General features: G+C 43.1%; 1 protein-coding gene across 2 annotated transcripts in view; it reads left to right on the top strand.

The window, feature by feature from the left end:
• The first annotated feature begins 1737 nt into the window (after positions 1 to 1737).
• CDKL2 (cyclin dependent kinase like 2) overlaps positions 1738 to 14767 on the top strand; it is a 79435-nt gene continuing 66405 nt past the window's right edge. The window contains exons 1-2 of one of the 2 annotated variants that reach the window (XM_040327706.1): positions 1738 to 2245; positions 8178 to 8407. In XM_040327706.1, the coding sequence (XP_040183640.1) occupies positions 8240 to 8407 (168 nt within the window). In that variant the 5' untranslated portion in view covers positions 1738 to 2245; positions 8178 to 8239. The remainder of the gene's footprint in view (positions 2246 to 8177; positions 8408 to 14767) is intronic. The other variant, XM_040327696.1, reaches the window with a different exon arrangement.

Here is a 14767-nt window from a genome sequence, read left to right on the forward strand (position 1 = left end):
ATGTGGGCGACTTCTTTCTTTCTCATGGGCTGTGAATTGAAGCTGTGAATTGCTAGCCATGACACCATTCGCTTCAGCCTAAAGCAGAGGGAATTGCTCTGAATTGTTGGTTTACCATGTACTGCATGTCTCATCAACCTAAAGAAGAGGGAATTGCTCTGATCATTGGTTTACATTTTACTGCATGTCTAGACTCTTATAATTTGGAGTCTAGTGATCTGGTAAGCAAGCATTTTCTATAATCCACTAAACCAATAAACCTTTTTTGGAGCATCACATAAACGGTTTCACATTGATTTTATACTTGTTTCACTTCTTGATTATTTAGTGTGGCAACTTATGTTGTATATATAGTTTAATACAAATTGTTCTGTTTGAGTGTTGCCAGAAGCTTTCAAATATTTTGGTTAATTTATTTTATTTGTTTTCTACCAATCATTTTTCTTTATTTACATTGCATCTTTTATCCATCTTAGCAGAAAGACAGGATCTCTGTGAGCTCCCCTGTCAGAAGGGAGATTTGCCTTGTTTACACTGCGGGGAACAATCGCAGGTGGCCGGCGGACATCGAGTCCGCCGAACCCATTGATTGGCTCTCCTGCTGGCCAATGGGAGCGCGCAAGCGCCTCCGGCAGCGCGAGCGTGCCCACAAAATCGAGTTCACAAGCCGACTTACACCTTCGGTGATTCGCGGGATGAGCTAACCTGCCGCAATATAATGATGGCGGTTGGTCGGCAAGCGGTTAACGTAACGGCCCTTTCACATGTACGGACAAACGGTCAGTTTATTACAAGTCCGTTTACGGACTTGTAATGTATCCCTATGGGATTGCAGACGTTAGCGGATGAGTATCCGCTAACGTCCGCAACCATCCGCGTCCGCAAAGATCCGCTTTTGCGGACGGAAGAAACCCCTATTTTTCTTCCGTCCAGCGGAACGGATCGGATGAATACGGACAGACGGTCCGTATTCATCCGATTCCCCATAGGGGAGAGCGGAGGAGAGACAGGGCGGTCTCTGCACTGTGTGCGGGGACCGCCCTGTCCGCCGACAGCTCAGCGGGGATTACGGAGGAATCCCTGCTGAGCCAAACGGGCTAACGGAGCAGATCAATTACGGATCCGCTCCGTGTGAAAGAGCCCTCACTGTTTTGGGGAACAGTTAAATTGATGGGTTTAGTTCCACTTTACCTGCAGGTCAAATTCACCTGTCAATAAATTCTGAATGATCCCAGATATTTTTCAAACAGATGTCAAACTGATGTCATCGACACAAGCCCATCAGCAAAGGCACTAATTGTTTAATTATATTGTAAACCGCTGCGTAAACTGTTGACGCTATATAAATCCTGTATAATAATAATAATTGTTTTAACATTCCAACAATCCCAAAATTATTGCCTAAATTCGATTTCAGTTCTAGATTTATAAATGAGTGGTGCCCCCCCCCCCCATTCTTGAAAAGATACAACGAAGTATACTTGTGCTTTCCCCCTTTTTCATTTCTATGCAGTGCACTTCTCGTGATAGAACAGGCGTGGCTGGATTCTGCTTATAATTTCTGTGATGTCATGATGCCACAAGGTATGAAGAATTTTTTTTTTCTATTGTGAAAGAAATGCTATTCAGCATGTCTGGGTACATCTGCTGCTATGTGCTGCCGCGGCTGAAGAGACCCTGTATGTCACCCCCCCCCCCCCCCCCCCATTAGGCTGGCTCAGCACATGTCTGCAGCAGCAATTTCTGGAGAGAATGTCACCCTGCCATGTCTGTATGTACCTCTCTTGATGCATGTCATTAGCAAACTCTTGTCTGCCTCTGGCTAGTCGTGAATGCAGTACTGTTCCCTGTGTGTTTTCCCTGCAGGGGGCAGTTGCTAGGGTGACCAGCATTCCCCCAGCTCAGCCACAATCACACACACACTGGTTACTATTGCTTCTATTGTATGCAGACTGGAGGTGACAAGCAGGGAAGCCATCCAATACACTCTGAATTCTAACCACACATTACACACCCACCCTCAGCACATGCAAGGGGTTAATCATCCTGTTGTTTCTATTTCGCACCGCAAGCTAATGAACTTTAAGCATATGCTTCACATGAAAGGACATAGTATGACCAAAAAATTCTATTTGCTTTAAAAAGGATGCCAAGACTATAGAGCTTTTTCTTGGATCAGCCATGAATTCTTCCTTTGTTTTCGGCGTCAGAATGGAGAAGACCTGCGCTAAGTAGCAAGAATTAGGTAGGTGACATAAAGAACATGACTCTCTTTTGTATGGAAATGCTATAGCCTACTGGGTTGTTTTTTTGGCTGCTACACATATCACTTGTGGTATACATTCCATAGGTTGTCTTACTGCATAACCCTTTTTTGAACCGGTTGCTTACTGTGCATTGCAGAAGATTTGGGAAAAGGGAGGTTATGTAGAGAGCAGAATTTTACACAATGTTTTATCTCTTTATTCTATAAAAATGGGAAAAAAATATTGCAATAACGCGTACAGGACAGCTTTGAGTTATAGCTATGGTTTTATTGATTTTGACTATAAACTAAGGTGTAATCTGGCAACAAATGAACGGGCAATATTAGCAATATAAAGCTACCTATGTGATGTATATACTGTAGCAGCCTTTCTCAACCTTTTTACCCCCATAAAACCCTTAAAATAATTGTAAAAATCTCAGGGAACCCCTGCTAAAAAAATGATTTTATATCCAGCTCATGGTACATTAGCATAATTAGTAAGCTCAAAATAAATGAAATAAAAAGGAATATGAGTTATTTGGTGAATGTGACAACCAGGGCAGATCATTTTATTACCACCCCAAACCATCATAGACTAAATTGTTTTCAGTAAAAATGATCAAATTAAATATTAATAATGTCCAGAGAAGAAACACAGACATTAAAAACTGTGGCGGCTTTTTACATTGGTGGTCAATGAAGGAGTGACCCCTTTAATTCAGTGGTCAGTGTAGGGCTTTTTACAATGTATGCCAGTGGGAGAGGTACCCTAGATTAGTGGTCAGTGTAGGGCTTTTTACAATGTATGCCAGTGGGAGAGGTACCCTAGATTAGTGGTCAGTGTAGGGCTTTTTACAATGTATGCCAGTGGGAGAGGTACCCTAGATTAGTGGTCAGTGTAGGGCTTTTTACAAGGTATGCCAGTGAGAGAGGTACCCTAGATAAGTGGTCAGTTGGAGAAGGATCCCCTTAAAATTGTTGGTCAGTGAAGTGTCAGGCAGGAGATAAACCCACCCAATACTCTTAAGGATCCACTTAAGAGTATTGGTCAGTTAAGTGTCAGGCAGGAGATAAACCCACCAATGTGCCCGCTGCTCAAGGAACCCCTAGCAGCTTTTGGATCAAAGCTAGTTGAAAAAGCCTGGTATATAGTAATCTAATCAGGTAAGGTTAATTGTTTATAGGAGGAGGGTTTTTAACATGTAAACAGCAGTTTTTATACTTGTATGTGATTAAAAGTACCTTTTATCTTGTCACTGTCTTGAGATGATATCAAGGTACGCCTTGACAAGAGAGCAGTCAGATAAGCCTTTCTTCTCATTATGGAGCACACACCAATACTGAAAAACACACTGGGCTAGATTCAGATAGCCTGGCGTAATTTTCTGCGGGCGTAACGTATCTCAGATACGTTACGCCGCTGTAACTTAGGGCGCAATTTCCGTATTCATAAAGAACTAGAACTAGTAGCGTATGTGGTCCGGCGTAAGCCCGCCTAATTCAAATATGGATGATGTGGGCGTGTTTTATATAAATTACTTATGACCCCACGTATTTGACGTTTTTTACGAACGGCGCATGCGCCGTCCGTGAAAGAATCCCAGTGCGCATGCTCAAAATTACGCCGCAAATCGTCAATGCTTTAGACGTGAACGTAACTTACGTACAGCCCTATTCGCGAACGACTTACACAAACGACGTAATCGACGAAAAATTCAACGCTGGCCCGACGTCCATACTTAACATAGGATACGCCTTATATAGCAGGGGTAACTTTACACCGGAAAAAGCCTAACGTAAATGACGTAAAAAAATGCACCGGGCGGACGTACGTTTCTGAATCGGCGTATCTACCTAATTAGCATATTCCTTGCGTAAATCGACGGAAGCGCCAGCATAAATATGCAACTAAGATACGACGGCGTAAGAGACTTACGCCAGTCGGATCTTAGCCTAATGTCGGCGTATCTTGCTTTCTGAATACAGAAAGAAGATACGCCGGCGCAGCTTTGAATTTACATGGCGTATCAATAGATACGCCAACGTAAATTCTTTCTGAATCTAGCCCCCTGTCAGAATATCTTTCAATGCCATTCTCAAGAAAGATCTACATCCTGTCCCACACTGGATTACATGCATATAGAGTATTTGTACAATTTGAGCTACATAATTCAATATATTTTTATATAAAAAAGATCTCTGCTTGTGAGCAAAAAGAGATTTTTTTTACAGGTCTGCAATGAGTTCCATAAATCATGGTGAAAGTAAGCCATTCCTTTAAACTATGGTATGCTCTTCAGACATTAATACAGAAGTTGCGTTACTAGAACACACTAGAGTGCAAAATCTGGTGCAGCTCTATAAAGAAACCAATCAGCTTCCAGGTTTTTGTAAAAGCTTAATTGAACAAACTGAAGTTAAAAGCCTATTGGCTACCATGTGCAGCTGCACCAGATTTTGCACTCTCCAGTTTTAATAAATCAACCTCACTTTATCAATATGTGTAAATATTTAGCAGATAGTTTACCTTCAGATTCTTCCATGCAGTGACAACATCACAATCGTTACCGCCGAGAGTCAATGGAGGGCTCTTAGCTGTTCCCGAGTATGCAGGGGATTTATTATAAAACATATGCTATTTTTCATCAATGTCGGGAGATTTACTAAAACTGGTGCAGCTGTGCATGTTAGCCAATCACCTTCTAACTTCAGATTGTTCAACGAATATTTGAAAATAAAACCTGGAAGCTGATTGGTTTCCATGCAGAGCTGCACTAGATTTTGCACCATTCAGTTTTAGTAGATAACCCCCTAGTAGGTTTGGGTTGCTTGAGTTCACACAGACCAATCTGAAAATAAATGGCCAGTTTAATACTACCATACATTGGGGCAGATCCACAGAGAGAGTACGCCGGCGTATCTACTGATACGCCGGCGTACTTTCAAATTTCCCGCATCATATCGTTGTTTTGAATCCTCAAAACAAGATACGACGGCATCTGGGTTAAATCCGACAGGCGTACGGCTTCGTACGCCTTCGGATCTAAGATGCAATTTTTCGGCGTCCGCTGGGTGGCGTTCACGTCGGTTTCTGCGTCGAGTATGCAAATTAGCTATTTCCGACGATCCACGAACGTACGAGCGGCCGTCGCATTCTTTTACGTCGTCTCTAGTCGGCTTTTTCCGGCGTATAGTTAAAGCGGGGGTTCACCCGTGCATAAAACTTTTTCCCCCTAGATGGATGCTCGTTTTGTCTAGGGGAATCGGCTAGTTGTTTTAAAATATGAGCATTACTTACCGTTTACGAGATGCATCTTCTCCGCCGCTTCCGGGTATGGGCTGCGGGACTGGGCGTTCCTATTTTGATTGACAGTCTTCCGAGAGGCTTCCGACGGTCGCATCCATCGCGTCACGATTTTCCGAAAGAAGCCGAACGTCGGTGCGCAGGCGCAGTATAGAGCCGCACCGACGTTCGGCTTCTTTCGGAAAATCGTGACGCGATGGATGCGACCGTCGGAAGCCTCTCGGAAGACTGTCAATCAAGAAGGAACGCCCGCTCCCGAAGACCCATACCCGGAAGCGACGGAAAAGATGCATCTCGAAAACGGGTAAGTACTGCTCATATTTTAAAACAACTAGCCGATTCCCCTAGACAAAACGAGCAGGAATCTAAGGGGAAAAGATAAAAAAAAAAAAACATCATTGGGTGAACTCCCGCTTTAAAGCTGCTGTTTTGTGGCGTATAGTTAGACCTGCTATGTTAAGTATGGCCGTCGTTCCCGCATTTAATTTGAATTTTTTTTTTTCGTTTGCGTAAGTCGTCCGTGAATCGCGGGATGGAGGTAATTTACGTCCAAGTCAAAACAATGACGTCCTTGCGACGTCATTTCACGCAATGCACGGCGGGGAAATTTAGGGACGGCGCATGCGCAGTTCGTTCGGCGCGGGGACGCGCTTACTTTAAATGAAACACGCCCCCCTACTTGCCGATTTGAATTAGGCGCCGTTACGCCGCGAGAGATACACTACGCCGCCGTAACTTACGGCGCAAATTCTTTGTGGATTCAAAGCTACCAAAAGTAAGTTACAGCGGCGTAGCGTATCTCACATACGCTGCGCCCATCTAATTGTATGTGGATCTGCCCCATTATCTGCATATAGTAGAGGAAGCACTACTGAAGATCACCAACCTGCACCAAAACCTACTCGAAGGATGAACCCAAGGTATTCTTACCACAAATCTGGGCACGTCTCATGCTAGATCAGCTTTTCTCAACCAGGTTTCCTCCAGAGGTTGCTAGGGGTTCCTTGAAAAATTTGAAACTTCTGCCTTTTAGATGAGTAACCACTGATGACAATGATATTTTTTGGCTACTTGTAAGTGGGGTTATTCCCAATGACCACAAATATAAGTGACCATCACATCACACTAATGTACTGTAAGCTGTAAATATAGTAATTATTAGTTCCCTGAAAGATATTTTAAGTGGTCCCTTCGTGTTAAAAAGGTTGAGAAAGGCTATGCTAGATGTTTCACAACTATAGAATCATGTTTATATACTTGATTAGCATTTCAGTTATGTCTGCATTGATTTGGGTGCATTTGACCTGGGTTTCTTTAGAAAAAGAACATATTTTGGAAACACTTCATTGAAATCCACACTACAGCATTTAACCAAGTGCACTGTATGCAGCATTGTTCGTTTTAGGTGTGTTCCACAGCTGACTATAGTGCTTGGTGAATCCTGCAGAAAAGAGCTCTTGGTTGATTTTTTAGTGTGGAAAGGATGTATTCACACTCACTATGGGCCAGATTCACAAAAGAGATACGACGGCGTATCTCCGCATAGATAGCCCTAAGATCCGACAGGTGTAATTGACTTACACTGTCGGATCTTAGGATGCAATTGTGGGCCGGCCGCTAGGTGGCGATTCCATTGCAGTCGGCGTAAAATATGCAAATGACTACTTACGGCGATCCACGAAGATACGCGCGTTCGTCTCAATCTCTTACGTCGTCGCTAGTCGTTTTTTCCCGTCGCAAAGTTAGGCCTGCTTTAACATGCCTTATCTTTAGAACAGCCATGTTAAAGTATGGCCGTCGTTCCCGCGTCGAATTTCAATTTTTTTTTTTTGCGTAAGACGTCCGGGAATACGAAACGCCGTAACGCACGTCGCCGTTCAAAAAAAACGTTGGGGCGCCATAATTTCACGCAAAGCACGTTGGGAAATCTCCTAACGGAGCATGCGCAGAACGTTCGGCGCGGGAACGCGCCTAATTTAAATGGTGCCCGCCCATTTGAATTAGGCAGGCTTGCGCCGAGCGGATTTACGTTACACCGCCGCAAGTTTACAGGTAAGAGCTTTGTAAATCAGGCACTTATGCTGCAAACCTGCGGCGGTGTAACGTAAATGGGATACGTTACGCCGCCGCAGGGTAACGTAATTCTTTCTGAATCTGGCCCTATGCTACTGGTTTGTTGGCTTTATTAAAGTGTACCAACACCCCACGAAACTGGTTTTAACAAATATGACCATTGGGAGAGCTACATTTTACTTTGCCAACCGCATACAATTTGTTGCAGTGAAGACCCTATGATGACTGGGGCAGGAATGTCTGTGTGCTTTTAAGAAGTTTGGATGTAAAAGAAGTTATATTTCTCTGTCTTCCAAACCCCTTTAAATACTAATTTGAAAACGAAAAAAGCATGCAAACCTATTAAATCTGTGATTTTTTTTGTGCTTTCACTTAGGTAAATAATGGTTAATTGAAGCACACAAATTAAACTTGAAAAGCTGTAAACATGTCACATAAACTTTGGAGGCATTCTTTAGTCTCAAGGCCACCAACAGCAATGACAGATTTATGTAAGCTTTGAGGTTTTACAAGGTACACCCATCAATACTCCTTATTAATTTGACACAACAGGTCATATGAAATAGAGGATACTTAGAACAGCGAGTTCCGCCGCTGCTACACAGACTGACAAGATGGAGAAATATGAAAACTTGGGTCTGGTGGGAGAAGGTTCTTATGGCATGGTGATGAAGTGTCGGCACAAGGAAACTGGAAGGATCGTAGCTGTCAAGAAGTTCCTAGAAAGTGAAGATGACAAGATGGTTAAGAAAATAGCAATGAGAGAAATCAAATTACTGAAGGTAAGCCTGGATTTTCCATGTTTGTAGGATCTCATGCAGAGAACAATGAAAATCTTCAGGAGTTTATACATTCTTACTATTTTCCAATTTCAATGTGAATAGTATTTACTAGGGTTGTCCCGATACCGATACCAGTATCGGTATCGGGACCGATACCGAGTATTTGCGGGAGTACTCGTACTCCCGCAAATACCCCCGATACTGAAATAGAATACTTGTTCCCCCCCCGTCGCCGCCGCCGCAAAGCCGCCGCCGTTAATCAGCTGAATAGCTGTATCCCCGCCGCGTATAGACACTCCCCCTTGATCTGTCCAATCCCGCGCATGGGGGAGTGTCTATACGCGGCAGGGATACAGCTATTCAAACGAAAGCTGTAATGTTCCCCGCGCGCTGATTAACGGCGGCACGTGCGGCATCATCAAGGTATGTAGGACATGGCTGCATTATGTGGGGGACATGGCTGCATTATGTGGGGGACATGGCTGCATTATGTGGGGGACATGGCTGCATTATGTGGGGGACATGGCTGGAATATGTGGGGGACATGGCTGGAATATGTGGGGGACATGGCTGGAATATGTGGGGGACATGGCTGGAATATGTGGGGGACATGGCTGCATTATGTGGGGGACATGGCTGCATTATGTGGGGGACATGGCTGGAATATGTGGGGGACATGGCTGGAATATGTGGGGGACATGGCTGGAATATGTGGGGGACATGGCTGGAATATGTGGGGGACATGGCTGCATATGGGGGGAAATGGCTGCATATGTGGGGGGACATGGCTGTATTTGGGGACACATTTAAAAAAAAGTATCGGTATTCGGTATCGGCGAGTACATAAAAAAAAGTATCGGTACTTGTACTCAGTCCTAAAAAAAGTGGTATCGGGACAACCCTAGTATTTACAATGCATGCCTTGTCTTATTACGTAACATATTTCCTGATTGTGTAATTTATAACAGATCATTGTTGGGGATGGATCTTCATTCTAAACTTCATTCGAAACTCCATTGCAAAAGCAAACCTCCTCACATGCAGTACTCTTGGTTCTGTTTAATAAACACCCAAGGGGAAACCCTGTGGACTGCTATGACAGTAGTACCATCTCTGGCACATACTGTAGAAAAATGGTTGGCTATATATTTAAGTGTAATTCTTTCTGGGACAAGTGGTTCTGCTCAATAAAGACCTCAGGGAAGGCATTCTTTCCTTAAATCCATAAGAGTCCTGTAGAATGGCAGTAGTATCAACGTTGGTACGTGTACTGTAGGAAAAAAAGACTGGATCTATAATTGCGTGTTATTCATTATGGGATACGAATTTGTAAACTCTATGGGCCAGATTCACGAATAATTACGGCGGCGTAACGTATCCCCTTTACGTTACGCCGCCGCAAGTTTTCGGCGTAAGTGCTTGATTCACAAAGCACTTGCCTGTAAACTTGCGGTGGCGTAGCGTAAAGCCGTCCGGCGCAAGCCCGCCTAATTCAAATGGGGCGTGTACCATTAAAATTAGGCGCGTTCCCGTGCCGAACGTTCTGCGCATGCTCCGTTAGGAAATTTCCCGCCGTGCTTTGCGCGAAATTACGGCGCCCCAACGTGTTTTTTGAACGACGACGTGCGTAACGTACTTTCGTATTCCCGGACGTCTTACGCAAAAAAAAAAAATTGAAATTCGACGCGGGAACGACGCCCATACTTTAACATGGCTGGTCTAAATCTAAGCCATGAAATCTTAAGCCTGAAATAGCAGGCTTAAGATTGCGATGGGAAAAACCGACTAGCGACGACGTAAGAGAATGCGTCGAACGCGCGTACCTTCATGGATCGCCGTAAACAGCTAATTTGCATACCCGACGCTGGAAAACGACGCAAACTCCACCCAGCGGCCGCCGGAGAATTACACCTACGATCCGAAGGCGTACGAAGCCGTACGCCTGTCGGATCTTAGCCAAAAGCCATCGTATCTTTGTTTGTGCATTACAAATAAAGATACGACGCGGCAAATTTGAAAGTACGCCGGAGTATCAGCAGATACTCCGGCATAATTTTTCTCTGAATCTGGCCCCATACTTTTTTTCAATATAAGTAGACTGAAGCAGCAAGAGATGAATATCTAAGTTTTGTGATCAAATATTTATAGTTGCAGGAAAATGAACTGGCTTTATTATGTGTACCATCCTCTCTATTTAAATAGTGGATACCACTATTTGAAGTGACACTAAACAATATCAATATTTGTCAACAAAAAAAATCCATACGCAACCTCTACCTAATGGCACTGTAATCAATTTTTTTATGAAATTGTTCTTCTACTTCCTGGTAATGTCCTCTGTGAGTTCCTGATCCTCTCCTTTTCCTCGTCACTTTAATTGAAAAAAGCACTGTATGTCACTGCTCTATGCATGCTATGTGGTTGATTTACTAAAACTGGAGCATGCAAAATCTGGTGCAACTCTGGTGCCGAGCACACGCAAATATAAGGGCCTACTGGCGCCAAGGGGGCGCATATTTGCATGCATTAGCACGGATAGGCAATAAGCTTCTAATTGCTTCTTACGATCAGTGGTCACAGGGTCACAAGCCCCGTCCCTCCTATGCTAAACCCATAAAGGGCCAGCGGGAGCCAGCGAAAGGGGGTTAAGCTTTGACAAAAAAATAGAAGCTGACTGATTTCTATGCAGTGTTGAACTAGAATTTGCACTCTAGTTTTAATCAATCCCTATAGTCTATAGCCCCTAGTCCATCTCAGGAGTAAGCAAGCGAGGGAGGGGATATTCCTATATACATTGGGACCATGGAGAACAAATGTAGCCACCCTCTAATAGAAAGTCAAATCACAGCAGCAAAAAAAAAAAAAGAATTTGAAAATGTTGAGTAGAACTAATCCATCTGATGCAGCACATTTTCAATATTCCCTGATTTCCACCATTAGACTCTGACTCAGCTTCATCCCTCTTTATCCCAACACATTCATTTCTTTATCACAGACAGCAGGTGGATTCTTCATAGACTTCAGATTTAGGACTACATTTCTGTAAAAAAAAACATAGCAACCTCATTCGTGCCGACACACGCAGTTGTAAATAACATTTTTTTTTCCAGAAAGTAATTTAGAAATGCCAAATAATTATATTTTTAATTAAACAGTTTATATGAACAGCTTGTGAAGCTTATATAATACAGTCATAAAAACACAGACTAATAAGGAATCTTTCTACACATGTGGAGATTCATTGCAACATTTTACACACTAATCTTTGTCTTATTAAGTAGACGTGCATCTGTAAATGACTATTCCCTCCATTATATCATGCCAATAACATGGGTCAGGAGCAGAATAGGAAAAAAATTACTTTGTTATGGAACTGAGCTACTTTTTTTGGTCCAGTCCTATTCTTCTATGGCCTCGTACACACGACAGAGTTTCTCGGCAGAATTCAGCGAGAAACTCGGTCAGAGCCGGATTCTGCCGAGAAACTCTGTCGTGTGTACACTTTCAGCCCGATGGAGCCGCAGAGGAACTCGTCGAGAAAATAGAGAACATGTTCTCTATTTTCTCGTTGTTCTATGGGAGAACTCGGCCCGCCGAGCTCCTCGGCGGCTTCAGGGCTGAACTCGCCGAGGAACTCGACGTGTTTGGCACGTCGAGTTCCTCGGCCATGTGTACGAGGCCTGTGACATCGTGAAGAGCAAAGACTACATAAAATAACTTGCACAATTCTGTTTATATGTCTATGGGGTTGTTTTTCCGAAAAAAATAAAGGGTTATGTTATGTGTCCATAGTAGATGTCATTAGTTGTCAAAATGGCCTATATTATGAAATAATTATTGGGTAACAGGAAGGCTACAAACCGTCACCAATGATATCAGTTCACTTGAAACAAGCTTTATCCAAGCTCCAAGTACCTGCTGCAGAAACCTGCCTGAGATTGGTTCATCTTGGTGCATTTCACCCTTAAAGCGGAAGTAAAGCCATCGATTTAACAGTTTCAAAAAGCAGTTACATTTCAGGCATGCCGGGATTGCTAACTGTCCCATTGGTTGGGCTCTCAACCAAACGGTCAAACCATCCAATGGCTGGTGTCATAACTGATCACATGTGCAGCACCATGGCAGTTGAAGATTAAATATAGGCCAAGATGGCAGCTTCCTTGGCTGAAAATGATAGGTGGGTTTACTTACACTTTAACGGCTTAATCCTAAAAACAGGAACAATCTTAGGGAAGAGTGTTTTAAAACAGTATTTAATTAAGCCTCTTAAGCATCCTTAATTGCATGTTAAGGGCCTGTTCACACCAGGTCCGGTAGGACTTCGTTGGGTGGCTAATCCAACACAGTCCCACCGCAAAACAAAGCAACATGTCTTGTCTTCTACCTTGTTACTATGCTGTGCGCTCATAGGTCAAACACACATGAACGCCACCTGCTGCCACATGGAGGAGGCTCTGATGGTGGGAGACAGTTTATTGGGAGCATGTTATGCTACACTCTAAATACAAGTGTAGTGTGTTCCTATGGTTGAACCTAGCCTTTAATAAAATAGGGGCATTTACACCCCAAACCACCCACCTGGTGCCACTCCTAGATAATGTTCATGTACATGGGGTGATTATAGTGTGCCCAGGCACACCCAGCACACCCTGTGTGCACACCTATGTGTGTGCTGGATAAAGTATTACAAATGCTAAGCTGGACCAATATAATTATGTAAAAATATCCACACATGAAATTCTTCTTTAAGTATCCAAAATACCTCTCTACTACTCAGCAGGGAAAATTGGTCACCCTCTCTAATGGGGCGAGCATCGTTGTCAATGATTTTCATTCTAAACAATTGCACAGTAGATAGAGAGTATGTCAAGAATTGAAATAATTATTATCATAAGGTTCAATTATGGTGAAAAAAATATACCCTCAAAATATGAATGTACTTAACCACTTTAGCCCCGGACCATATTGCTGGTCAATCACTTTTTGCGATTTGGCACTGCGTTGCTTTAACTGACAATTGCGCGGTCGTGCAACGTGGCTCCCAAACAAAATTGGCGTCCTTTTTTTCCCACAAATAGAGCTTTCTTTTGGTGGTATTTGATCACCTCTGCGGTTTTTATTTTTTGCGCTATAAACAAAAATAGAGCGTCAATTTTGAAAAAAATATATATTTTTTACTTTTTGCTGTAATAAATATCACCAAAAATATATAAAAAAAATATTTTTCCTCAGTTTAGGCCGATACGTATTCTTCTACATATTTTTCGTAAAAAAGAAAATCACAATAAGCGTTTATTGATTGGTTTGCGCAAAAGTTATAGCGTCTACAAAATAGGGCATAGTTTTATGGCATTTTTATTAATATTTTTTTTTTTTTTTAGTAATGGCGACGATCAGCGACTTTTATCGGTACTGCAACCTTATGGCGGACACTTCGGACACATTTGACACATTTTTGGGACCATTGGCATTTTTATAGCGATCAGTGCTATAAAAATGCATTGATTACTATAAAAATGCCACTGGCAGGGAAGGGGTTAACACTAGGGGGCGAGGAAGGGGTTAATTATGTTCCCTAGGTGTGTTCTAACTGAAGGGGGGGAGGGACTGACTAGGGGAAATTACTGATCGCTGTTTATACATTGTATGAACAGACGATCAGGCATTTCTCCCCCTGAGGCCGTGTACACACGGTCGATCCATCCGATGAGAATGGTCCGACAGACCGTTTTCATCGGTTCACCGCTGAAGCAGACTGATGGTCAGATGTGCGTACACACCATCAGTTCAAAAACCGATCGGGTCAGAACGTGGTGACGTAAAACACACGACGTGCTGAAAAAAACAAAGTTCAATGCTTCCAAGCATGCGTCGACTTTATTCTGAGCATGTGCGGGTTTTGAACCGATGCTTTTGTGTACTAACCATTGGTTTTGACCGATGGTCAGCCTCCGGCGGCTGCGCACACGCCCCTAGTGTCTGATTCGCGAGGTGACGTAGATCTACGTGACCTCGCGCAGGGGAGCCAACCTGCCGCCCTATAACTGCGGCGGCTGGTCGGCAAGTAGTTAAAATGGTTCTTTAGGCTGAGAAGACAAATACATTAAAGTCAGCAGCAACAAATACTGTAGCTGCTGACTTTTAATAAAATGAAACTTACCTGTCCAGTGATCCAGCACTGTCTTCACCCTGTCTGCTTCTTCTCTGTCTTTGCATCCCTCTTGTTAGGAGGGACATTTTATTCAGTTTGACTTTTTATTGTTATAATTGATATAGACAAGGATTGTAATGCCGCGTACACACCATTACTTTATGTGATGAAAAAAAACGACGTTTTTAAAAACGTCACTTTAAATGACC

The sequence above is a fragment of the Rana temporaria genome, chromosome 1 (genome assembly GCF_905171775.1).
Source record: "Rana temporaria chromosome 1, aRanTem1.1, whole genome shotgun sequence".
NCBI lineage: Eukaryota > Metazoa > Chordata > Amphibia > Anura > Ranidae > Rana > Rana temporaria.